At 35.3% G+C, this 25726-nt stretch overlaps 2 protein-coding genes across 9 annotated transcripts; both read left to right on the top strand.

Annotated features, from left to right (window-relative positions):
• Positions 1–9050: 9050 nt before the first annotated feature.
• LOC107918903 (transcription factor bHLH113) lies at positions 9051–11425 on the top strand. Of its 3 annotated transcripts, XM_016848477.2 has the most exons (6): positions 9164–9694; positions 9777–9842; positions 9939–10037; positions 10157–10297; positions 10425–10503; positions 10617–11425. In XM_016848477.2, exons 1-5 carry the CDS (start codon positions 9272–9274, stop codon positions 10479–10481), a joined length of 786 nt encoding a protein of 261 aa, XP_016703966.2. In that variant the 5' UTR covers positions 9164–9271; the 3' UTR covers positions 10482–10503; positions 10617–11425. The 3 variants fall into 3 exon arrangements, 2 of the variants coding, with proteins under 2 accessions (XP_040966011.1, XP_016703966.2); XR_005923533.1 differs by lacking the exon at positions 10617–11425 and having other exon boundaries at positions 9051–9694; positions 9943–10037; XM_041110077.1 differs by lacking the exon at positions 10617–11425 and having other exon boundaries at positions 9052–9694; positions 9943–10037; positions 10157–10433.
• Positions 11426–14499: 3074 nt separating this feature from the next.
• LOC107920717 (DNA repair protein REV1) lies at positions 14500–25235 on the top strand. Of its 6 annotated transcripts, none has more exons than XR_005923530.1 (25): positions 14508–14812; positions 14913–15054; positions 15178–15293; positions 15398–15474; positions 15699–16213; positions 16678–16815; positions 17012–17144; positions 17244–17332; positions 17679–17729; positions 17819–18022; positions 18962–19081; positions 19281–19373; positions 19856–19915; positions 20012–20098; positions 20262–20345; positions 20582–20654; positions 21255–21323; positions 21478–21573; positions 21904–22200; positions 22291–22358; positions 22769–23361; positions 23773–23833; positions 24265–24442; positions 24597–24665; positions 24934–25235. XR_005923530.1 is itself a non-coding variant. In XM_041110076.1 (23 exons), exons 1-23 carry the CDS (start codon positions 14634–14636, stop codon positions 24316–24318), a joined length of 3405 nt encoding a protein of 1134 aa, XP_040966010.1. In that variant the 5' UTR covers positions 14508–14633; the 3' UTR covers positions 24319–25235. The 6 variants fall into 6 exon arrangements, 1 of the variants encoding a protein (XP_040966010.1); XR_005923528.1 differs by having other exon boundaries at positions 22285–22358; XR_005923527.1 differs by having other exon boundaries at positions 14500–14812; positions 22285–22358; positions 24597–25235.
• Positions 25236–25726: the final 491 nt, after the last annotated feature.

Here is a 25726-nt window from a genome sequence, read left to right as displayed (position 1 = left end):
TTAAAAAATTAATTAATTTTTTAGATATATTTTTCTTTATATATAATATTTATATGTCAAAAATTTATTTTCTCCACCTATATTGTAGAGCTATGGTGATTTTTGATATTATAAAATCAAATAATTATTTCAAATATGTAAAATATTTCAAATATCGTTATTTTTAATCTACATTGTGGGTATGATATTTCAAATATTTTTATATGTGAGATATTTCAAATACACATACAAAAATATATAATATCTCAATTTACTACACTCATTGTAAGGAATGAAAAATAAATACTACACATATAAAAATTATATTTGCTAAAAGTAATTATATTTGCAATAATTATTTGATTTTATAAATAAAAGAGTTATTAATTAAAAAAGAATTAAAAATAAAAAAAACTTGAAAATAATATATTTATTAATTATAAACATTAATTAAAAAAAGTTGAAACAATATGAAATAAAAAAATACATATTAAAATGTTTATAAAAAGAACCAAACTTAGGACTCAAGTATGAAACCACAATTATCTAACCATCTAATAAAAAAATTAATGTGTTAAAAATATTAATTAAAAATAAAAAAGCTTAAAATAACATGAAATAAAAAAATACAAATGTGAGTAGGAGAGTAATCGAGTTTGAAACTCAAGGACAAAAACATTAACATTTAACCATTTGACTAAAAAAACTGAATTGTCAATATTAAAACTCATCCTACAGCTGAAGTAGCTAAAACCGCTCTGGAGGACGCGTTTTCACTGACATAATAGAGAAAACGCGTCCTACAAGACACGTTTTCATTGCCACACAATCAAAACGTGCCCTGTAGGATACTTTTTTCTCTCCCCCAAAAAATAACGTAGATCGATAAATTAAAAAAACATAATTTCTCAAATAATTTTTTTCAGCATATATACAAAAATTAAGCATCAAAATTTACAATGTGTCATTTTCTTACTGAAAAAAAACATTATCTTGTGTCATGGGTTGCACATAGGAGCTCGCATCCATGACGAACTTGTGCGATCCATCGTGTTTAAAGGAGGTCATTTGGCCTAATCGAACTGGCTCGTTGCTTGGAGAGATTGAAAGTCTATCTCTGAAACTTGGCAAATATGAAATGTGATCTTTAAATATATGTGATCCTGGACGTTAAATGTAATCTTTAGAATATACGATTCTATAATCTTAGAGATTTGATATCTAGATAGCTTTTAATCATAGCCATTGATGTACTTTGATCTGTACCGTTGATTTTGGGGAGGCTCAACTATAAATAGAGGTCTCTTCTTCTCATTGTATTTCATTCAGTTATTAATATAATTTTGAGAGCATTCACTTAAACTTTCTCTCAAGTGTTCTTGCTTTTCTATGGCTTTTGTTCATTTTTCGAGTTCGTTCTTATTTCATTTGTCCATTTTTCTTCGTGGGTGCCTTAGAGGAATTTTGTTGAATCCTTAATTACTGCGAGTTAGGCTGACTTAGACATTTTTGGAGAGAAGAAACTGCTAAGGCCGTTGAAAGATATCAAAAGAAGTTGTTGAGAATGTTAAGCCAATGGAGACCCGTGGAAGCGCTAGGAAAGTTAGTCGTTCGAAGGACATACTATCAGCTTTGGAAAATCGAGTCGTCACTCTCAAAGAATCTGTGGGGGATGTCAATGAAAGGATTGATGATGTCGATGATAGGGTCGCTAATGGGTTGTAGTCTATGAAGGAGCAACTCAGAGATTATATGTTGGACTTTATTCAAAAGCTGACTGGTAAGGATGATGCTATTGGAGCTATGATGACGGCCTTGAAAGAAGAGATTGCAGAGCTCAAAGGTAAACTCACAATCTACAAGGTGAACTCCAAAGTATGCCGAGGATGAAGCTCGAGCAAAGTTGCACCGGCTTACGCAATAAGGCACTGTGAGGGAGTATGTGTAGGAGTTTAGCAAACTCATGCTTCAAATCTCAGATATGTCTGAGAAAGAGGTATTCTTGTCCTTCATGGATGGGTTGAAACCATGGGCGAAGTAAGAGTTGCAACGCCGAGGAGTTCAAGAGCTTACTAATACCATGTTTGTAGTAGAATCGTTTATCGAATTTGGTGGGAAGAAAGACAAGCCTAAGTCTTCCAAGCCCAAATTCAAACCAAAGGGCAATGGTGAAAGAGACAAAAAAAATCCCGCTAAGAATTGTAACAGTAAGAAGCCTTAGGGAAAAAAGATGAATGGGCCTATAAGTTTTTTCCATTGTGATGGTCCACATATGATTAAGGACTGTACGAAAAAGGCCGCACTGTTTGTTATGGAAGAAATAGAGGAGGCAGATGAGGCAAACAATAATTTTGGTTCGATACTAAGGGGTGTCAAAGACAAAAGTAGTATTGGACTGATATTTGTAGATATCATAGTGGCTGGCAGAGAATTGAGTACGCTTGTCGACACAAGTGCGTCTGATTTGTTCATATCTAAAGAAGCTACTCGTAAACTTGATCTCAAGATCTAAAATGAGTAGGGTCGAATAAAAAATGTGAACTTAGAAAATGTTCCAATCAATGGGGTTACAAAATGAGTGATCTCCAACTTGGCGATTGGACCGGTAACACATCCATTAAAGTAATACCACTTGATGACTATAATTTTGTGGTTAGATTAAGTTTTATTGACCAGGTTAATGCATCTATTGTTCCTTTTGGTAATTACATAGTGATTTCAGATTCGAACCATAATGTATAGTAAGAATGAAAAGTGAGGAAACATGAAAGGAAAAACATTATCGGCAATCCAATTTGCTAAAGGAGTACGTAGAGATGAAGTCTCTTATTTAGCCATCTTGAATATCGAGGAAACCGTTAAGTCCGTTGGTGAGATCCCAAAGGAAGTGGGCCAATTATTACAGTTTTTTTTAGATGTAATGCCCCCAAGTTACCCAAGATTTTTCCACCCAAGAGGGAGGTGAACCACAAGATCGAATTAGTGTCTAACATGGTACCTCCAACAAAGGCCCCATATCGTATACCTTTGCCAGAATTAGAAGAGATGTGGAAATAATTGAATGAGCTTTTAGATGCAAGATTCATTAGGCCATCTAAATTTCTGTATGGTACGCCGGTATTGTTTTAAAATAAACATGATGGGTCGTTGAGGATGTGCATCAATTATTGAGCTCTAAACAAGATTACTATGAAAAATAGGTACCCTATTCCTCTTATTGCGAATTTGTTTGATCAGTTTGGTAGTGCGATATGGTTTACCAAGTTGGGCTTGAGATCAGGGTACCATCAAGTTCGGATAGTCGAGGGGGACGAGCTAAAGATAGCTTCTGTGATGTGGTATGGTTCGTATGAGTTCCCGGTGATGCCCTTCGGACTCACGAATTCCCCAGCTACATTCTGCACCCTGATGAATAAGGTACTTCAATCTTTCTTTGATTGTTCTGTGGTTTTTTACCTTGATGATATTGTGATGTACAGTAAGTTGCTCGAGGAGCATGTGAAACGTTTGAGGGAAGTGTTCCAAACTTTGATGGAAAATGAATTGTTTGTTAATTAGGAGAAATACTCATTTGCCTAACGAGAGGTGCCATTTCTAGGCCACATTGTAGGAGATGGCAAAATCCAGATGAATGAGAGTAAGATTTGGGATATTGTTGAGTGGGAGCCTCCAACCAAGGTGACGGAATTGAGATCTTTTCTTGGGTTAGCAAATTACTATTGACGCTTCATTGAAGGCTACTCTAAAATTACCACACCTTTGACGAACATGTTGAAAAAGGGCAAGGTATGAGATTAGAATCCACAATATGAGAGGGCCTTTAATCAATTGAAGCAAGTGATGATGAGGGAGCCTGTACTTACTTTTTCGGATCATTTGAAGCCTTGTGAGGTACTCACGGATGCATCGAATTATGCCATTGGGGGAGTACTGATGCAAGATAGGCATCCAATTAAGTTTTAGGGGCTAAAGATTAATAAGAGTGAACGGAGGTACATGATCCAAGAAAATGATATGACAGCTATGGTGTATTGCTTGTATACATGGAGGCATTATTTACTAGGTTCCAAGTTCGTGGTCCTTACCGATAATTTTGCCAATATTTATTTTCTAACCCAGAAAAAGTTGTCTCCCAAATAGACTTGTTAGCAAGTTTTCCTAGTTGAGTTTGATTTCACGATGGAATATAAGCCGGGGAGTGCCAACACTGTGGCTGATTCGCTTAGCCGATAGATAGAGTTTGCTGCAATCAACCAATCCGATGGTTCCTTATTGGAGCACATTCGAGAGGGATTGTCCCATGATCCCAAAACCAAAAGCTTGATTGATCTTGCCAATAGAGGGAAAACGAAGAGATTTTAGCTTGATTGGGAGTTGATATACACTTATAGTCACTGGCTCTATGTGCCTCATCATAAGAAATTGCGCAAGGAAGTCATGAAAGAGTGTCATAACTCGAGATGGGTGGGCCATCTAAGAATGAACTGTACATTGGCCCTTTTGGAGGATTGTTACTATTAGCCTCATATGGGTGATGATGTGGAGACCTATGTGAAAACTTTTCTAGTATGCCAACAAGAAAATGTTAAGTTAAAGACTCTTGTCAGTTTATTACAACCTTTACCTATTTCAGAAAGACCATGGGAGAGTGTATCCATGGATTTTATTGTTGGTTTGCCTAAGTCTGATGGATGTGCAAGTATTCTTGTTGTGGTGGATAAATTTTCGAAGTATGCGACATTTATTATAACTACCGAGGAGTACCTTGCTGAAGAGGTAGCCCGTTTGGTCCTTAGACACGTGGTGAAATATTGGGGAGTGTCAATGTCTATTATCAGTGATCAATACAGGTGATTCACAGGCCAGTTTTGGACAGAATTGTTCAAGTCAATGGGCTCAGACTTGAAATTTTCCACTAGCATACATTTGTAATCAGATAGGCAAATCGAACGAGTGAATACGTTGTTGGAGACATATCTTCGGCATTATGTGAGTGCCACACAAAGGGATTGACCAAAGTTGTTAAATGTGGCCCGATTTTCATACAACTTACAACGAATTGAGCCCACGAATCAATTTCTATTCGAGATAGTGACGGGCCAACAATCACTTACACCCAATACTGTTGTGACCCGTTATACAGTACCAAATTCAACAACTTATTGATTTGCGAATGATTGGCAAGAGAAAAATGACTTGGCTAGAGTTTGTTTACACAAGGCAAGTAAGTGCAAGAAAAAGTGAGCCAATTAGAATCGAAGAGATGTACAATTTCAGGTGGGTGATTCAGTGATTAGTAAACTACACTTGATTTTGTGATATACAGGTTTGCACAAGGGGCTTGTGCGAAGGTATGAGGGGCCATTTCGAGTTGTGAAGATAGTAGGCAATGTGGCCTACAAGCTTGACTTGCCAACAAAGCTTAATGTCCACTCAATATTTCACGTGAGTATGCTTAAGCCATTTCATGTGGATCAAGAGGATCTAAATCGAGGCAAGATCGAACGAGTACCAATGAGGTTAAAGGTCTCATACGATCGTAAAATTAAAAGCATTGAGGTAAAATATGTGATCAGATGAAAATACCATAGGTCGCAGCATGAATACTTAGTTCGATGGAAGGGACTTCCCGATAGTGAAGCAAGTTGAGAACCTGCCGATGCATTGTAGCAGTTCCAATAAAAGATAAACCGGTTCCATGAGGAGGACGTGACGAGGTCGTCGCTAGAACAAGTGATGGATAATGTCATGGGATCCCGCAACCATGATGAGCTTGTGTGATCCATCGTGTTCAAATGAGGTCATTTGGCCCAATTAGACTGGCTCGTTGCTTGGAGAGATTGAAAGCCCATCTCCGAAGCTTGGCAAATATAGAATGTTATCTTCAAATATATGTGATCATAGACATTAAATTTAATCTTTAGATGATACAATTCTGTAATATTAGAGATTTGATATCTAGATAGCTTTTAATCTTAGCCATTGATGTGCTTTGATCTATACCATTGATTTTGGGGAGGCTTAACTATAAACAGAGGCCTCTCCTCCTCGTTATAATTCATTCAGTTATTAATATAAATTTAAGAACATTCACTTAAACTTTTTCTCAAGTGTTCTTGTTTTTCTGTGGCTTTTGTTCATCTTTTGAGTTCGTTCTTATTTCGTTCGTTCACTGTTCTTTGTGGGTGCTTGTGAAGAATTCTGTTGAATCCTCAATTGTTGCGAGTTAGGTTGACTTAAGCATTTTTAGAGCGAAGAAATTGTCTAACGTTATACGGATCTTGTGGGAAAAATCTAAGTCCGTGACACTTACACGTTTATAGTACATAGTATTTGAGATCAAATGCCGTTTTTTACACAATCGACAGAAACTCAATGCTCAAACACTTAAACTTTGAGCACTCAAGTTTTAATTTCCAACTATATAAATATTAGGTTAATTTATCTTTATATGCCAATTTTTTTATTTGGCCTTTTAAGTATTTTTTTAAATTAATGAAATAGGCCGATTTTGAAGAAAGTGTGTGAAAACGCGTTCAGCTGGGTGCGCTTTCACACACTCTCTCTTAGGGTTATGGTTTTTTATTTTTGTTAGGGTTAGAGTTAGGGTTTTTCATTTTTGTTAGGGTTGGGTTTTTAGGGTTTAAATTGTAAAAATTATAGGTAGATTTGAGGGGTCGGGGCTACGGTAACGTGCCTTAGAACATATACACTTCATATGTCATGTCGAGATAATACCATTACCTTAGAAACTCATCTTATGAAAGTCAAGTTTTGGGATGATAGTGCTTGATATGGTCTCGAGTCGAAGACTAAGTGGAGGTCCTAGTTGACGGTTGTGAAGTGGTCATGGGTTTGAGTATAACCAGAGGCTAGTTGATGGTCATTATACGTTCACGAGTTCAAGATTTTTAGATACCTACAAACGATGCCTTATATATACCATATATAATATTGAGGTGATAATTATAACAAAAAATGAAGGGATTTCTGGTGTAATCAACTTAATTTTTTTCTTTATTTCTAGGTAGTCGGTATCTTTAAACTTTCATTCTTATTCGAAATTTGACACTGAAGTGGACACAAGAGAGATCTCAGGCGGAAAGTAGATGTTCCGACATAGTAAATGTCAAACTCGAGTTAGTATGGCAGTGTTTGTAATCATTAATAGGTTGTTTAATAATGACAACCGTTGTCACTCCGAAAGGAGCATTACCTTTACTGCACCGTAACAACTGTTGTCCGCTTGAGAGTTCTCTTGTGTCCACGGTAGTGCCAACCTTTAGATATGAAGGAAGGTTAAAGATACTAGTTACGTGAAAATGGAGAAAAAAGTTACGCCATTTATAGCGGCAAGCCCCACATTTTTTCCTATGATTATGCCCTCAAACTTTTGTATGATATTTATAATGCAACATTTCTAGGTATCTGAAAAGTTTGAACTCGTGACCGCGTAACAACTGTCAACTGGCTCCCTTGTTATACTTCGATCCATTATTGCATAACAATCGCGTAACGCATAACTTACATTAGAATTTAACAAAGACAAATACAAGTTGTAATATAAATATAAAAAAATAAATATTTTTTCTTTTGATGTCATTTATATTTACATCGCAATAAGTAAATAAAAATACATCATCGATGTTGTTGGGCCGAATGTGTGCCACAAGATGGTGGCTGGCAGGTGCACGTAGAATTTCTACGCACAACTAGTGGTGTCGGATCATCTTCTTCATCTTCACCTCCACCCTTGTACTCATTTTCATCTCTACAATTGTCTTCATTTTCATCTCCACCCTCGATTTCATCTTTGTCTCCATCGCCTTCCTTCGTGCTCGAGTGTTATGTCGTTCTAGCCTTCAATTGTGTGTCATTCACTCCACGATAAGGTGGTTGTGTTGATGACCTACCACGATAAAAAACAATGCGGTGAGTGTTAGTGACACTATCGACGAATAATCGAACGATGTCGCAAAACTCAGATATGTCGGTATTAACCCGAGCATCGATACTGGTATCAATGATGGCATTAGTGACGGTACATGCAACAATATCTGGTTCGACGTTTGCATTAGTATCAACGTGGTCATGCGGGTAAAATGTTACGCACGGAGGTGTCCCGTGCTGTGATGGTGCATTTTGTGGTGCTGGTGAAAAAACACGAGGTTAGTGATATGAATAGAAATAAATGGAATGAATTGACTGGGATGTGGAATAAACATCGATTGCGCTTGTTGTGTCAGAGCCGGTGATGAACCTGACACGACACATTTTCCATACCTACGCTACTGGCCCGCTCGTCATTGCTTCTTCTGACGAAGTTGCCTACTCCTCGCCTCCACCGATAGTAAATACGAGTTATCGACGACTCTGAACCAGGACATGTACTCGAAACAAATCGTCGTGTCCGATAAGAAAAAAAAGATTCGCAGATAAGTAAAAATTTCATCCTATTATCCCAAATATCGATGTACTCCTTGTGGTAATCTTTTAAATTTTCATCGTTCTTTCTCACTGATCTAGCTTGTGCAATACTACCATGCCTCGCGGAGGAGGCGCAATTTGTTATTTTTCAAATGAGCTTTCGATGGAAGACATGATGAGTTGTAGGCATATACATAATATGTTATTGACACGCCCTCAATCAACATGCAGAGAAAGTGGGTTGAGCGTCTGAATTTATAAAGGCCGTGTTTAGATATTTTTCTTTAAATTCTGTAGGTCAAGTCAACTCAATCGGTGGTGGTGACTGAACACTGATCAGCTTCTTTAATTTTTTGGTGTTTCAAGTCTGAAAAGACAGTCATATATATAGAAAGGTATATTTTTTTCTCAATATAATACCTGTAAAAAACACCAAATAAATAATAAAAATCTCAAGTGAAATTCTAAATTTTTATCTTTAAAATATTAGATGATCCAATTTAAAGGAATTTTTATTACAATCAACTAGTCTTGAACTGGAATTAAAATAAGACCCAGTGGAAAACCAGTAAGATTTGAGTACTGTAAATAAACCAAAGCTTTGGATAAATAAACCACGGTTTTCTCGGGGTGGATGGGTTTGACTGTCACTACAGTCGAAAAAACCAAAGCCAATCTTGGGAAAAACAGCCACCCATTTTTCCATTTTACTTTACACACTATAATTCTCTCATATTTTTGTATTTTGTAACGCCTGCTAGCTGCTTTCCAACTACAAAACACAAAGAAAATTTAAAAGTTAATATTCAAGCTTGTGGGGGCGTTTTGCCTTTTGGGGTTCTTTCTTTCTTACTTTTTTTCCTTTATGATGGCTGAAACCGAGGCTGACCATGGTTTTGAGGGGGACCAGGAGACTGCAACAACAACTACTACTAGTAGTAGTTTTTCTCAGTTATTGTTTGGTGGTGGCCATGATGATGATGGTGATACTCTTGGTCCTGCCCAGAGTTTTAACTACACTTGCTCTTCGTTTGCTGTGAAGAGTACACCCAAAATGCTTTGCTTTGGGGGATGCCATCCAAATGATGCTGACATAGTGCTTGGTAAACCTGCTATTAATGCTGCTCCTAAAGCTGGGCTCACATGCAGTGATTCTTCCTCGACTTCTTCTGGTAACAACACCAAATCGATGCAGTGCAGGGGTGCCATTGTTGAAGCTCAACCGACAAGGCGAAGAACCAATAAAAGGTCCAAAGTCGAGAACCCCACCACCAGCGGCCATGCAAAGGTGGTTCTACTTGTACATATAATTTCATTTTTTGACTTGTTTGGTTCTGTTTTGAAAAGCAAAGAATCAATTGTACAAACAGGTGAGGAAAGAGAAGATAGGAGATAGAATCAATGCATTGCAGCAGCTGGTTTCACCATTTGGCAAGGTTTTCTTTTTCAACTCTTTTTTAATCATTAATTTTGGATTGAATGACTTTGATTAAGGGAGTAATGAAATTTGGGGTAATTTAACAATGTTGCAGACAGATACGGCATCAGTACTCCATGAAGCAATGGGTTATATCAGGTTCCTGCATGACCAGGTTCAAGTCCTTTGCTCTCCTTACCTGCAACACCCGCATGTAAGTAATCAAACAAATATTAATAATAACCCAGTTTTTTCTTTTTGTCTCTTTTGATGAATTAATGGTGTAACGAAAAAAATGGGGTCAAAAGGGTGTCTTTTTTGTGTTGCTGTTAGGATGGTGAAAACAACGGAGGTGAAGAATCAAGAAAGGAACTGAAGAGCAGGGGGCTGTGCCTGGTCCCCGTTGCTTGCACTGCACACGTGGAGAATAGCAACGGTGCCGATTTCTGGTCGCCGGCGACGATGGGAAACAATGTAATAATAAGGCAGTGAAACTGTGAATTTATATGTAGCTAGTTTTTTGAAGTATACTTTGTTAGAATTTTAGGGCTAACTTGGTAAAGAGCTAAGCAGTGCCATTTTTGTCTGGAAAAAAAAAAAGATTTTGATAGCTCTGTATCTTGAAATGGATCATCAAAAGGGGGTAACAAAGGAGTAGAAAAAACCGGAACCTGGGAAAGGTAAACACCTGGTTCAGATATGAAAGACATTCATGGAAATATGTCATATAATATTATGTATGTTGTTGAAAAAAAGTTGCTTGTTCTTTTTTTTTCCCCTTTTTTTTCTTTAGGAAGCAGCATGTGGTCCTAAGTGGGGGTTTGGGGGGGGGTCAGAGTTGAAAATCTTCGAGGCTCACGATCAATTTCCAAAGCAGTTTTGAGAAGAGGGCTGATTGCAGAGGTGCCTAATGGGTGACTTGGATTGGATGGGTCTATATAATCTTTTGGTTCTTCTTCTATTCAAGTTCTTTTTCAATTTTTTTTTCATTTCTTTTTCTTCGCTTTGTTGTGCATGGCGGTGTCGTATCATGAAGCTCCGAATGTGTGTCGAAAAATTATATAATCTTTTGTTTTCACCATTCTAGCCCTCTCTAACTTACTTTCCTTTGACTGAATATGTGGTTGTGAAACACACCAAGTGCTGGACTAAGACCAAAGTGTTTACTACTTTACAACCATTCTTCAACCCTCTAAGAAGTGCCAAGGAGCATTTAAAGTCGAGCATTCTCCACAAACCTTCTCAATACTAGCTTTAGCAGTCTCAGTAAAACTAAGCTTTGATTTTCAAAGCTGGAACCTCAAACTTTTATATCATCCATCACTACCCCCACTACAACACCAATCTTGTCTTCCTTTTCGGTGGAGGCTTGTTAACTTTGCTCGTAAACAATGGTTTCAATATCACAGCATTGAATTTGCTCTCAGTTCTTCTTACAAGGAAAGGATAAAGCTTGACATCAGATTTGGATTCTTTGCTCTTACTGCAACTAAATTATTCCTCATTGCTGAAGTTCTTCAGTGGTGGTAAAGTGGAAGAGATGACGGGACGTGCTTGATGCTTGTGGCTTCAAATTTATACGATTTATTATACTTTTTATCTTCTCGAAGAATCATTTCATTCCCCTTCTATATTTACCTCTTGCATTTTATGATCTATCGTATTAAGATGGATGTTGAATGATCAGTCCCAATCTGAAATCTTAAACTTCGCTCATAAGCGTATCGACGGTTTCTCGTTGCGTGGGGTAGTGATCACTTCAGTTACTTGCATCCTCAAAATAAACTTTTTCAGGAGTTCGAAACATTGCAAGACATATGTACTTCTCACCCTTAATCCACACAATAAATCATATAGGATTTAGTATCAAATCGATAAGGATTTAATCATCATTTAACGATATCCTCTCTTGGCAGTCGTAATTTGTCCTCCCCCAAAGGATTAAACCCAGTAATTACATGTTATTGTTTGTTATAATAAAATGTCACTCCAATTTAAAAGTAATCTAATTTGGTTGAAGTTTATTTGGGTTGGGCTAATTAATTGCTAATAGTTTGTTTTACGATTTTATGGTTATATATATTATTCTGGAGACATTTTAGTAATTATGAGCAAGATTTTGCTCATGTTTAGCGAATTGGACCGACTTTCGATTAACAATGTGAAATCTTTGTTAAATTGATGTACTGAATATTCGTTGCAGTTGTTAATTTTATGCTATGGATATTTATTTTATTTTTTGAATGCATTGGTGCAAACTCATAATGAACATGATATGCGTTTAATAAAAAATATTTGGTTTGGTCTCTTGCTGAATGGTGAAACCAAAAGCATCATGCTTTGAATTATTTTTCGATTTTATTTTTGGAAAGTGGTTAATATAATTTTGATTATGGTATCTGATTAAGTGAAGTGAAGTAGGCGATTGCTAAGCTCTTTCACAGTATGGTTTATGGATTTATGTTATTAATATACATGAAGTAGTTGTTAATATTTACATAGTCAATTATGTATAAATATGCAATCATGTTTTATGATTTCATCTTTTTGATTTTTTTTATTTTATTTTTCTAATCTTACTTTGGGTTATTTTGGAAATTGTAGTGCATTCAGAAATTTCAATTTTGATCTTTGACTGTTTAAAAATTTTCAATTTGAATATTGGAATTTCATACATTTTAAAATAACTTAATCGAAGCAATAAGTCACCAAAGTGATCTTTTTTGTGTAATTTATTTTGTTTTAAAATATGAAAGTTTGCGTGGATGTAACTTAAGTTATGTTAATATTGATTTGCCCAAAGGAAGATTAATAATATTATTCAGTTTTACATGTGAGTAATAAATCGGCTCGAAGGAAGATTTATTTTTCGACTTATTGTCAGAATTTAATTACTACAATAAGATATCACTTACAAGTTAATATTTTTGTCCAAAAATGAAATTAAGAGAAATATGTTGAAACAAATAAATTCATATTTTGACTTTAGGTTTTAATTAAGGATGTCTAATCTTTTAAATAGGTTTGTTGAAACAAAATGCCACCAAAGTGTCATCTTTTACGTAGATTAATTTATTTAAAATATCAATATGATTATATGTTTTTGTTATTCACGCGTTTATTAATTGACCTAAAAGTGAGCTAATATTTGACAGAATTTCAATGACATCTGCAGTGATAAATGTGTGGTAATTATAAGGTACTTTATATGAGTAATAAGTTAGTCCAATAATTAATTCATTGTTTGACATAATTTATTGTTAATGTTTGCTACAACAAGAGTATCGCTTACGGTTAATATTACTGCCTGAAGACTTGATATTAATGTTGTGTTTGGTATATTGACATGAGATTAATCATTATCTTGAATTTATTGTTTACTTATTAATATTGATGTGAGCATATTTTTATTTATATTTAATTTTATTCTATATTCAGCTAGTTTATCTTCTGCTGCCACAATATCTACTAACATCAATTCTATACCCAGTGCTTGATTGTATGGACATAGATCTTGCACTAAAGGAATAACAACCTGCACCTCTCACTACGACAAGCACTCCTGATGTTAAAAGGTGGGATTCTTCAAATTGCACGAGTCTAATGATCATGAAACACAACATTCTAGAATCCTTTAGAGGCACAAAATGTGAAGAGATTACTCAGGCTAAGGTTTTCCTTGATGAAATTGAGAAGCATTTTGCTAAAAATGATAATGTTAAGATGACATCACTTTTGACTTCTTTGATGTCTATAAAGTATAAGGGACAAGGAAATGTGAGAGAATACATTATGGACATGTTCTATACTGCTTCAAAACTTAAGTCGCTTAATATTAACAAATTGGTCTTCACCCATTAAATGTAAATATATTTAAAAAAAATATTTTTTTCCATATATTAACTAAAAACATAAAAATATTTAAAAAAATAAAATCAAGAAAAAAAATAATTAAAATATAGAAACTTAATATCTCAAAATTAAAATATTTTAAATTCAAAAAAAATACAAGAACCTTTAACACATTTATACCTAAAAAACACAATTAATTTTAAACCTCATTTAGAAATTAAAAGTAAATAATTTATTAGGAAAAAAGTTTCCACATGCGTACATTTACTGACGTCCATTACCATCCGTCGATATAAGGTCTACCTATAGCGATGGTATTTTACCATCCGTCGGTAAGCAATATTCGTATAGACGGATGTTGTGGTCGGTCAATAAATGCTATTAAAATTATTGACGGGTTAAATCCGTCAGAAATCGTTTATATTGACTAATTCAGTCCGTCAGTATAAGCTTCTGTCAGTAAATGATATTATTTTAGTGATGGAATAATGAATACCTGAGCGGATTTATTTGCATCTGCTCTGAATTTGCAGTTGATAACCCTTTTAATCTGAATCCAAATATGATTTGAATCCGTTAAATCCGAATCGGATATCCGCAAATATGTGAATCCACCGTCCAAATTGCATGTTATCAAGCCGGCAGGTTTCTGTTCTTGTATTAAGCCTCTAGGTGGATTAATACACAGAAATGATATAGGTACAAAATTACACAATATTTTTGTACAGGTACCACATTGCATATTTGATGAAATTACAGGACCAAACGTTAAATTAACCCTATATAATACTTAATGAATACCGTATACAGATAGCGTATTGCATACGCCTATTGTAAAGTGTCTGAACTGAAATTCTCCCGCTAATTTTGTTCTTTCTTCTTCTTGTTTTTTTTTTCTCGGTTGTGGCGGTGATTTTATTTTTGAACGATTTCACGATCTTTCAGTTCCAAGAATAAAATGAGTGCGGATTCCTCTAATTCGAAACGAAGCTTCAATTCACATTCTTCGAAAAATCAAAGTAATAGCAGCAAGAAGAGGACAAGTAACCAGAAAACCCTAGGCATGGCTTGGGGCAGCAATTCTCTATCTTCCTCTCGCTCCTCTTTTCGCTCTTCTCCTTTCTCTGATTTTGGAAGGTTTTCATTATTTTTCTCTCTTCTTTTAGTTCTTTTTAATGTTTAAAACAATTCAGTTATGATTCGGTTGTTAGTTATTATTCTTATTATCATTTTGTAGTTATATGGTAGTGAAGAATAGAAAGCTTCAAAATCAGTTTGATGCAGAGGCTTCGAATTCTACTCGTAGCGATTCTTCTGCGAAACCTATTTTTCACGGGGTTTCTATATTTGTTGATGGTTTCACGGTTCCATCTAGCCAGGTTTAGTTCTTTTCTACTTTTCCTTGAATTCCATCTAGTGTTGTTTAGTTCATTTCCGCAATTCATGTTTTATGGCTTTTACTTGGTGACGTTTGTTGTTTGTATTGATGATGAAATGTGCAGGAGCTGCGACAATATATGTTAAACCACGGTGGTCGATTTGAGAATTATTTTTCAAGGCATAGAGTCACTCATATCATCTGCAGCAATCTTCCTGACAGTAAAATCAAGAATCTCAGGTTCATTTAAAAAAAAAAAATTAAATTATTTTTCCATGCTCAGAATGGTTAAAGCGGATTTTGATTGTAAGTTGAGTTAGTTATTGTTGTTGATTTGAATGTAGGTCATTTAGCAGTGGACTTCCTGTAGTGAAACCTATGTGGATTCTAGATTCTGTTGCTGCCAACAAACTTTTGAGTTGTAAGTTGATGCATTTAGTTGGCTTGCAGTTTATGGTTATATAGTAGAAGAGATAAGCATAGAGAAATGGTCGATTAACTATTGAACCTTAACTCCAATGAAATAATATTCCTTGTGGAGCTTTGATAATTTTATTTATCTGTCTTACTTTCTGTAATGAATAGTGTCAACTATCATTTTTCCATCTTATTGAATTATTATGGATCTTGTTTTGTTTGCTCAAGGGGTTCCTTACCAGCTTGACCAGCTTGCTAACAATCAACCTACATTGTCAGCCTTCTTCACTACAAAATGTAATCCTGCGGATGAGGGTGCTTTTACAAATGCAATTTGTGAAGTAAAACATGAAAATGAGGTTTTATGTTTGAAGGATGCATCAAAGGATGCAAGTTTTTCTGAAGCAGGTAATTCTTTTGAACGGAGGAAGCAAGCTACTGAAGAAAATGATGAGCTTAAGTATGAAAATACTGATAAAACAGTAATTGATGGGCCAAGTAACAGCTATAGTGAAGAACCTGAGGAAGTAAAGGTGGTAGAACAGAGTAATCTGCAGGAGGAGGATGAAAGCATGGCAAATGACAGACTTCAGGCCTGTCCTGAACAGTCCTCTTCATCTGTTAGTAGCCGTTGTTTTGACAATCATGGTATAAGAGGATCACCCACATCAACAGTCATTGGACCTTCCAAGCATCGGCATTCAACTCTTGGAGATCCCAATTTTGTGGAGAATTACTTCAAGGTATTGAATAGATTAATGATTTCCTTTTCTCACATTGCTGTGCGATATTTGATTAGTTCTCTATAATCCTTTGCGATATTTGCTTCAAGCCAATTGTTCTGCCCCCCCCCCCCAAGTATTAGGAATGTTAAACCTTTATGTGGCTAATTGTTTGAGTATGCCTTATGGAGTTAATTACCAGTGTATTCTGTAGACTGGCATATGGTGATTGCCATAGTTCCATTTGAAGTTTATTGAATCCCTGTTAGTGGCCCAAGTAGCACAATATGTTTTGTTTATCGAGCGTTTCATTGTGGTAACTTTTTCGCTGAACTTGTTTATATCAGTAGTAATTGATTAACTGGACTGGTAATATTAATGCTTTCTTGGCTTCCCTTTGAAAGGGCATTCATGCGTTTGAGTTGTTTATGTCTGTAGATATTGTTATAACAGCTATACACTGACAGGTCTTTTAATTATTGTAGAATTCAAGGCTGCATTTCATTGGAACCTGGAGAAATAGATATCGTAGCCGTTTTCCTAGTTTGTCAAATGGATTTACAAAGTCTCATTCGAATGTCTCTGCTGGTACTCAAAAGACTCCCATTATCCATATTGACATGGTAATTGAGCTTTTAACCTTGACTTTTTGTTGTCTATCCTCTTACTTTTTTAATACCATAGTTGTATTGATAATTGATAATGGGGTATATGGGATTAGGCTTTTAGGATGAGTTACAAATCTGTAGATGTCTATGGAGGACGACCTTTTCTTCTCTGTACATGTGGTTTTGGATTGATACTAATATGTTGCTTCAGGACTGTTTTTTTGTCTCGGTGGTTATCAGGAGCCATCCTGAATTAAATGACAAGCCTGTAGCTGTATGCCATTCAGACAATCCAAAAGGAACTGCTGAAATCTCTTCTGCAAATTATCCTGCTCGAGATTATGGTTGGTTTTTATCTAAGTTATATTTCTACATTTTCTGTAATATTTTAGCTGGAGAGCTTTTATTCAGCACGAGATTGATAAACTTTTATTATGCTTCAGGAATTAAGGCAGGAATGTTTGTTAGAGATGCCAAGAGTCTATGCCCCCAACTTGTTATTCTCCCGTACAACTTTGAATCATATGAGGAGGTAAATCACCAACTGGGTATGCAATTTTGCTGTTACACTTGCATAGATAAGGAAGAGTGTCGTGGTTCCCTCATCTCTCTTCTTCTGCTGTCCTCCTTTATAACTTCTATTTCTGCATTTCTTTTCCTTTTGAATGGAGGATGTGCATGTCAAAGGGGGAATGACATGACTAAGGTGGTCATGGATGGAAACTATAAAAAAAGGACCTTGAATTAGTTGATCTTACTAAGAATAAAGTCCTAGATGTGGATTCATGTTTCCAACTTTACATCTTAGGAAAATACTTTTTTTTTCTTTGGAGTTTTAGTCCTGTTTGCTTTTTCTCATATATAATTTAATCATGCAGGTTGCCGATCAATTCTATAACATCTTGCATAAACACTGCAACAGAGTTCAGGTCTGCTCATGATGTATTGGATCAAGTCTGTCTTTTGGTAGAAGGAAAGCCTTTGTTATTGCTAATGTCACAATTATTGTTGAATATAGGCTGTCAGCTGCGATGAAGCATTTTTAGATGTCACAGACTTAGAAGGTAAAGATCCTCAGCTTTTAGCTTCAGCAGTACGAAAGGAAATATCTGAAGCTACAGGATGCACTGCAAGTGCTGGGATTGCAGAGAACATGCTTATGGCCCGTCTAGCCACTAGAACTGCTAAACCAAATGGTCAATGTTATATCCATCCTGAGAGGGTATGCTCAGCTAATTTTTTATTATTATTATTATTATTATTATTATTATTCATTTTGATAATTTTGCAATTTCCAAGCTGTGGAGTTTGGAGATGTTAAATGTTGGGTTCTCTTGTACTATATTTTACTATAAGAAATTTTAATGACAATAACACATCAAGAAAATGCAATATTAGGATTGGTAACCATCCTGCACTTAGTTTTAAATACCAAAATGATCCTTGATTGAATTCTTGAAGAATGCTCATTCTCTTCAACATGTATCTTTTTGAATGTAAGTTATCTCTTCATTCTGTTCCCTAAAGTATATTAAACTATCCTAATTGTTGGTTTCTATGGAGCATATTAAATGTTAGATTCTGTTGTAATGACACATAACACATTAAGGAAAGCTAACTATCCTGCGCTTAATTTTAAAAGTGAAATCAGTGTTGTCTAGGGAGCTAGGTGCACTCTTGGCACTAGAACCTTTATTTAGCCTTAAGCGCAAGGTGCAAGAAAAGCACTAGCCTCAGTGAAGTAAACTGCAATGCACATGTGTAAGCTTTGTTTAACCTTTGTAGATGCAGCTATTGAGTGCCATATATTGTTATGATTGTGTTGTGATTGAATGATACCAAATAAGCGTTCAATATTTTATATTGCTCAACTCAAGGCTCTATCAAGCAGTGTAGCCAGTAGAAAAGCTCTATCTGCAAAACTAATAGGAGCTTCATAAGTGGACTTGAACTTCCAGTATCAGCATGGATATGCCTTTTTCTATATGGTTAAATTTCTATAATTGATAGATGGCATCGAACTGATCACGTTAGACTTGCTTCTTAGTGATATATAGTTTTGGTTTTATTGGATTGCAAGAATCCTTTTGAAAATATCTGTAAACTGATAAATCTTCAATAAATTCTTCGGTGCTGACCACCGTGTTCTTTTCATTTGCAGGTTGATGAGTACTTGGATCAACTTCCAATAAAAGTACTCCCTGGAATAGGTCATGTACTGGCTGAAAAATTGAAAAATAAAAATGTTCGAACTTGTGGGGAGTTGCGTTTGATTTCAAAGGTAGTACCGGATTTCATTTGAAACATGGTGTACTTCCTTATATTGAAGTGGTCAATTTACTATTTCTAATGTGCAAGTTTGGGTAAATGGATGAGACTGAATAGATCATTATCCCAGAAATGGGATATAATGTTCAAAACTTCTGTGGTGGAATATTAATCTAATTTGTTGTGTATATCCATCCTCACTTCATCTGCAGGACTCCCTGCAAAAGTATTTTGGGATTAAAACTGGTGAGATGCTCTGGAATTACAGTAGAGGAATGGATAATCGGCTTGTTGGGATGATTCAGGTTTGTCCAACTGCATACTCTTCTCATCCAAGAGTTGCCTGATTTCACACTTGTGTAGCCCTGCCCTTTTTAGAGATTCTCATTTGCATTGCAGGTCACATCCATATATTCAAGCTATGTAACATAATTTTTTTTTGTATTGAGAAATGCATGTTTGAATTCTGAAATTCCTTTCAGCTTAATAGAGAAATGAACTAATAGGTTAGTAGAGGTACATTTGATGTTATCTTTATTGATAATTTTACTTGTTCCACCTCCATTAAAGTTATTCTTGCACAGAAAACTAAGTTCTAGAAATACCATTTCAGAACTGGAGTTTTGGTCGTCAGGAAGAACATATCTTGTCTATTATAATTGATGGCGTAGAAGTTTATTTTTTCAATCTGACAATATTGGATTGGTCAATTTTGAACTTTGAAGAGTTTTTCCTTAGTTGTGAATTTATTCCTATTAGTCATACTTACTTTTGATGTAACTTGCAGGAGAGCAAGTCTGTGGGGGCTGAAGTGAACTGGGGTGTAAGATTCAGGGATCTTCAACATGTCAGTAGTCTGATGTATTCTAAAGGCTCAGGGGTGATCTTTTTGTTTTTTTTTTCTTTTTAACTGAGGAAGACATTGTTAATTGATTATTTGTAGGCTCAGCATTTCCTTTTAGACCTTTGCAAAGAGGTCTCGTTACGCTTGCAAGGGTGTGGGGTGCAAGGGCGTACTTTCACACTTAAGGTACGCTCTTCTTTGGTATTGGGTTATATGAGGTATCACTTTACTAAAATGATCTGAGTGATATTCTTTTGCTGAATTGCTTTGGAAGATAATCTGAGACAGTAGAATGTATCAAGGCCTGAAATAAACTAGAAATGTTCTGGTGTGTAATACTCATGTCTAGATAAAAAAGAGAAGAAAAGATGCTGGAGAGCCTGCAAAGTTTATGGGCTGTGGAGACTGCGAAAACCTGAGCCATAGCACAACGGTAACATCATTTTTTCATGCCTTATCATATAATTACACATTATTTATATTTTTAAACCATGTCAGAACTGTAAATTTTTTCGCAGTTCCACTATTAAGTAAATGCTCATTGGTTATTTTTGCACTGTGCTTACCCTGTCTATCCATTGGTATTAGTTCACATAAACAGCGAGATGTGCATATACACGTTCACTACATATTCACATCTTATTATTGCGTTGCCCAATGTCACAATAGGTTCCACTTGCTACTGATGATATTGAAGTGCTTCAGAGGATTTCAAAGCAGCTCTTTGGATCTTTCCACATAGGTATGTTAGCTCGAGACTTGAAAAAAGTTAAAAGAGTCTCAAACTGTAGGAAAAGTTTATCCATGCCATTGGTTTTTCCTCTGGATGTTTCAGCTTAAATGTAATGTATATGTTGCTATGGCTCCAAGCATGAATGTGGACCTTATGTCGAAAGTATTGAGGTTGATTGACTTTGTTGAGTGGGAAACCTTTCAATCTTTAATATTTTTTCTTGTTTCTCAGCTCAGTTTTTCTAGGAACTGGCAATGGTTATTAAAGAAAATAGCCCAAGCAGATTTGTCGTTTTATTTAGCCTTGAACTACATTTTGAAACTTTATTATAGGGCAGATTCGAGATGTCTCTATTGTTGCTTCTGGCAAAATAATTCTAATGTATTGTGTTTACCAATTACTACCACTTTGCTCAAGTAACTTTCATTAAGGAAAATTATGCACATGAGATTCTGGAACATCTTTTGGGAATCGGTGGACAGATTTCACCTGATGCTCACCATCTGGAAATAGATTTTAGGCAGTATTTTCTATTAGAACTGTTAGATTTGATGAATTTAGTTTAGGCTTTTAAACTATCTATAACCTTTTAAGTTGATTCCATATAAGATGTCAAGGACATCCGGGGTGTTGGTTTGCAAGTTTCAAGGCTTGAAAGCGCAGATACTTCTAGGCAAGGTATGTGTTGTACCATCCAAAATAGACTTCACTCATTTGGGTGCTTGCTTTTAATTTTTTGGTGGCCTAGATGTAATGCAAGCCACCTTAGATTCTTGATTGCTTCAGCTGTTCTATAACTCTTCCTGACTGATCCTTTTTGTTTGATTTTAAGCACCTGAAAGAAACTCTTTGAAATCATGGCTCATGTCTGCATCAGCGAGTTCAAAGCAACAATTTGATATCAATAGAATAGCCAAAGAATGTGTTGGTATGGGTATTCCCTTTCCCATGTTTTGGTGGTTAGATTGTATTACTTGTGGTTGGCTAATTTCAAACTGTTGCTCATTGCCTTACGCTAAGCATTGTTTTCTTAAAACTCAGTTTGTATTCTTTAAAGATGCCATTCTAAGATCTTATCTGTTGCACAATATGTGACCAGCATGCTTCAAAGTTTTCATTTAATAAAGAATTAGTAAAATATATCTCTAATAAGCTGAAATGCGTAGTGCGTACATGGCAGATTAGTTTCTGCTGTTGGTTTGCTTAAAGATCACTGGAACTAAGCTTAGCTTGTAATGTTACTGGCTTCATGACACAGATTCTGAAGGAAAGAGTGTGGGTGGAAATTCAGGTGTGTTACGCATTGCTTCAGTGGAGAATTCTGTTCATGAGACAAATAATGCACCCAATGGTGAGGGGGGTTCTAACCAGAGCTCAAGTGTCCCACCTTTATGCCACCTTGACATGGGAGTAGTGGAGAATCTTCCTTCAGAGCTCCTCTCAGAATTAAATGAAATTTATGATGGAAAGCTAGTTGAATTGATTACCAAAAGAAAAGTACAAGGTGACAAAAGCACTGGATCTGCATGCTTCTTTCCTCCTGAACCAGCCCAAGGTGAAATATTCTTACCTGGTCTTTAAGTGCATATTTAATTTCCTTGTATGAATGGCTTTTAAATTTGTTGGGGTGTTCACCAAGTTGCAGTAGAGGAAGCAGAAAGATCCCGTAATTCTGCTTCTGTTTCATTGAGAAGAACAGCATTGGAAATGAAGGTAACTCTTGAGTTCAAACTAGATATGGCTTTTTGATTCTTTGTATTGTGTTTAAAATATCCCCATCTCTACTAAAACTTTGTAAAACAATTGGAACACCTGGCTGACAGTACTAGTTCTGTTGTTATGTTTATTGAGTTTAAAATATAAACAGTAGTGACACTGATGGTGGTTGGGGATGGTTGGGGTTTCGAGAATATGTAACATGTGCTTTACTTGTTGAAGTGTTGGTGTAAGATAAACATGGCAATACATATAATTTTATTTATATCCTAACTGATTCAGTTTTTTGACCTTTGAGCTTTCTTCTATTATTCTTCCCCCGGCTATGATGACATATGTTCATCTATATTTGTTCAGAAGATGCATTTGGTTTTATTATTGACAGTTATTTTTTTCCTTACCCAAAGGGCACACAACATATATTGGAGGAACTGCGGATGGTGCCAGACTCTGAGGCAAGACCCGATAGTGTTGCAATTTCCACTGCAGGACTTGAAAATAATGATTTAGTGCCTTCATCTCTGAGCCAAGTAGACACATCTGTGTTACAGCAGCTGCCCGAGGAATTGAGAGCTGACATATTTGAGGCACTTCCTGCGCACAGGATGCCAGAAGGTACTGCCCTGGGCCCGAGGACAGATAACATGCATCCTCCTTTGGGCATCAAGACTGCTACTGACAATCAACCTGGATCAACTGATTCTGGTTTGAGCAACAATCTCTGGATTGGAGATCCTCCTCTTTGGGTTGATAAGTTTAAAGTCAGCAAATTGTCAACATTGAATTTTTTTGTTGACATGTATTACAAAGCAAATTCAGCTGAGAGTTTATCTTCGATACTACAATGCATTATTGCTGAATCCCTACATCCTTTAAATGCAAGATGTGATGCTTGGAATGAAGCTATTCACAGCTTCAGTGAGCTTCTCATGAATTATATTAAACTGAAGATAGTAGTAGATATTGAGGAGATCTATGTTTGTTTTCGTCTTCTAAGAAGGTATGTACTTGTACTTTGCTAAGTTTGTCCATTATGGAAGAGGATAGAAGTTCTTGCATAATTTTGTTTCTCTCCTTGGTCCTTTATGTATATATATTCCTTTATTATTTTATGTATTTTTGTTGTAGATTTCATAATTATCGCTCATAATGATCTTTGAGTTCAACTATTGCTGGCCTTTTCGACCAACTGATCTGGTTTCAAAACATTGATTAATGGACTGAGCATGATTTATCATTAGTTGTCCTTGGAGTGCATCTACAATATGTGTTAATACTCGCATAAGGATGCTGTTTAATATCAAAGTGCTAATTGATCAGATTCGTTGTTATCTTTTCCTTAACCTTCTGTCATTTATGCTCCTTCAAGCATTATGATAATGTACTGATGGAAGCATAAATATTTTTTCAGGTTAAGTACCAAGTCACAGTTCTTCTTGGAAGTGTACAATTTGGTCTTTCCCCACCTTCAGGTCATCACAACACTCCTATTGTCTCGTTCCTATACTAGAAACCAATTTTTTTGCTTTTGGTGACAATCACTGTTTAATATCTTCACATTGTTATCCGTTTTCCTTCTGGCATTCTTTGTCTATTTTAAGTGTATTATCTGATCTTCTGTGAATAGTTTCAAGCTATTTTCTTAGGGTCACAAGTCGTTGAGAATATTCCTCAAATTATATACTCTGCCATTTTATTGGCTTATAATCAGTTTTCGTTTAGCTTCTAATTCTCCATCTTCAAGATTTGTGCTTTGGGAAGCTAAAAACACCTTTTAGCACCGGATTTTTCAATTTCAACTTATTTACAGTCTTCTCTTGTTTTCAACAAAGTTTTATATGTTTTCATTTATTGTAAATTGACATGAAGTTTTATTTGTTTCTGTATGTTATAACTCTTCTAGGCGTCTGTCGATGAAAACTATAGTGGAACCTTGCATATACCTCCAATCAAGTAGTCCAATATCCATGGGACTCTTTAAATGTCCACATTGATCCTTTCATCAGCTGGTGCAAAATGGGCTAATCATGAAAGAAATTTTCACTGCATTTCTATAGTGGTTGTGGTTCCATGATTTATAGGTGAGAAGCTAGCATGTATGTTATCATTAACTTAATTTTTTTTATAAATTCCCAACAATTCTTGCACTTTTTAGCTGTATCACATTGTCACTCTTGTATATGCTATCCGAAATCTAGCTATTGTTGCTGATAATATAGATTTCATTTTCGATAGGTTTGAACTAATTGAACAACATTCCAGTGGCTTTTCTGTTTGTTCAGCTCTCCTCGTGCGTAACCACAGGTGATTTTTCTCTTTACGGATAACTGAAACGTGTCACTTGTCATGCATACGAGATTATGATATTCCAAATATATGAAAAAAGTTTTAAGAAATTGAGCATCATCCATATTGGACAAATACCGTATCCAATGCTTACCGCGATTCGGATAATACTCTCGTTCTTATTCTGTTATCCAATTAGGCTGTTGGTATTCTCCATTTTTTTCCCCAAACTCGGCACCCATTGCTTTAACTCAACTGATCTGAACTTTTTCATTGTTTTCTATAGAAATATGATTCTAACGAGCTTCTACCGATTATTGGGATAACAAAAGATTACAGATTTTTTAAGGCCTTGAGCTAAGTACATTCTAGCTGGGTAGGCAGAACCCGGTGAAGACAAGTTGAAAAATACCGCCTTTTCTTGTGAGTTTCTCATTAAAAATATATTTAGTAAAAGACGATTTCAAAAGAAAAGTTAAATGTATCTTCTTTTTTCATTCCTTTTTATGAGAAAATACTTAAAAAAATAATTTTATAATTATATTTAGTAACTCTTAAATTAATAAATTTTAATTTAAGTGCATGGTATATGTTTTGTAAAGTATTATTATTGCAGATGAATGTGATATGTCATTTTAAAAAAAATATTTATCATTATTTAAAAAGTATAATTATAAAGGAACTGTTTAGAACCAAATAAAATATATGGCATTTTGCATATTTAAATATTTAAATTTTGATTTGAATAACTTGATCGCATATATTTGATCAAGTTTAGTGATGAATTTTAAATTTTATCTGAGTTTATTTATATTTGTAAATAATTATTTCGGTTCATCTATATATATATAAAATCCTTATTTTTATTTAATATTCGGTAGTTATTTGTCTTCTATTGTCATTTTTATTAGACATCTGAACGTTAAATAAATAAACACATTTTTTAACATTTGTACTATATTTTTGTATATTTAAATTTCGTTTTATATAAAATTAAATTTGGAAATGGACAGTGCGGATTGAGGTTAACTCGTACTTAAATGTGCATCTTTTTGTCTTAGTTTATCTTTCAAACTTGA

The sequence above is a fragment of the Gossypium hirsutum genome, chromosome D13 (genome assembly GCF_007990345.1).
Source record: "Gossypium hirsutum isolate 1008001.06 chromosome D13, Gossypium_hirsutum_v2.1, whole genome shotgun sequence".
Lineage (NCBI taxonomy): Eukaryota > Viridiplantae > Streptophyta > Magnoliopsida > Malvales > Malvaceae > Gossypium > Gossypium hirsutum.
This window is presented reverse-complemented; position numbering and strand designations above follow the sequence as displayed.

Bases quoted from the DNA above. Each gene is read 5' to 3' on its own strand.
- LOC107918903 (XM_016848477.2), top strand. From the start codon at position 9,272: ATGATGGCTGAAACCGAGGCTGACCATGGTTTTGAGGGGGACCAGGAG. The intron at 9,843-9,938 runs GTTTTCTTTTTC...ACAATGTTGCAG, and splicing joins TGGTTTCACCATTTGGCAAG to ACAGATACGGCATCAGTACT. The intron at 10,298-10,424 runs GTAATAATAAGG...AAAAAAAAAAAG, and splicing joins CGGCGACGATGGGAAACAAT to ATTTTGATAGCTCTGTATCT.
- LOC107920717 (XM_041110076.1), top strand. From the start codon at position 14,634: ATGAGTGCGGATTCCTCTAATTCGAAACGAAGCTTCAATTCACATTCT. The intron at 19,916-20,011 runs GTCAGTAGTCTG...GATTATTTGTAG, and splicing joins GATTCAGGGATCTTCAACAT to GCTCAGCATTTCCTTTTAGA. The intron at 21,574-21,903 runs GTATGGGTATTC...TTCATGACACAG, and splicing joins AATAGCCAAAGAATGTGTTG to ATTCTGAAGGAAAGAGTGTG.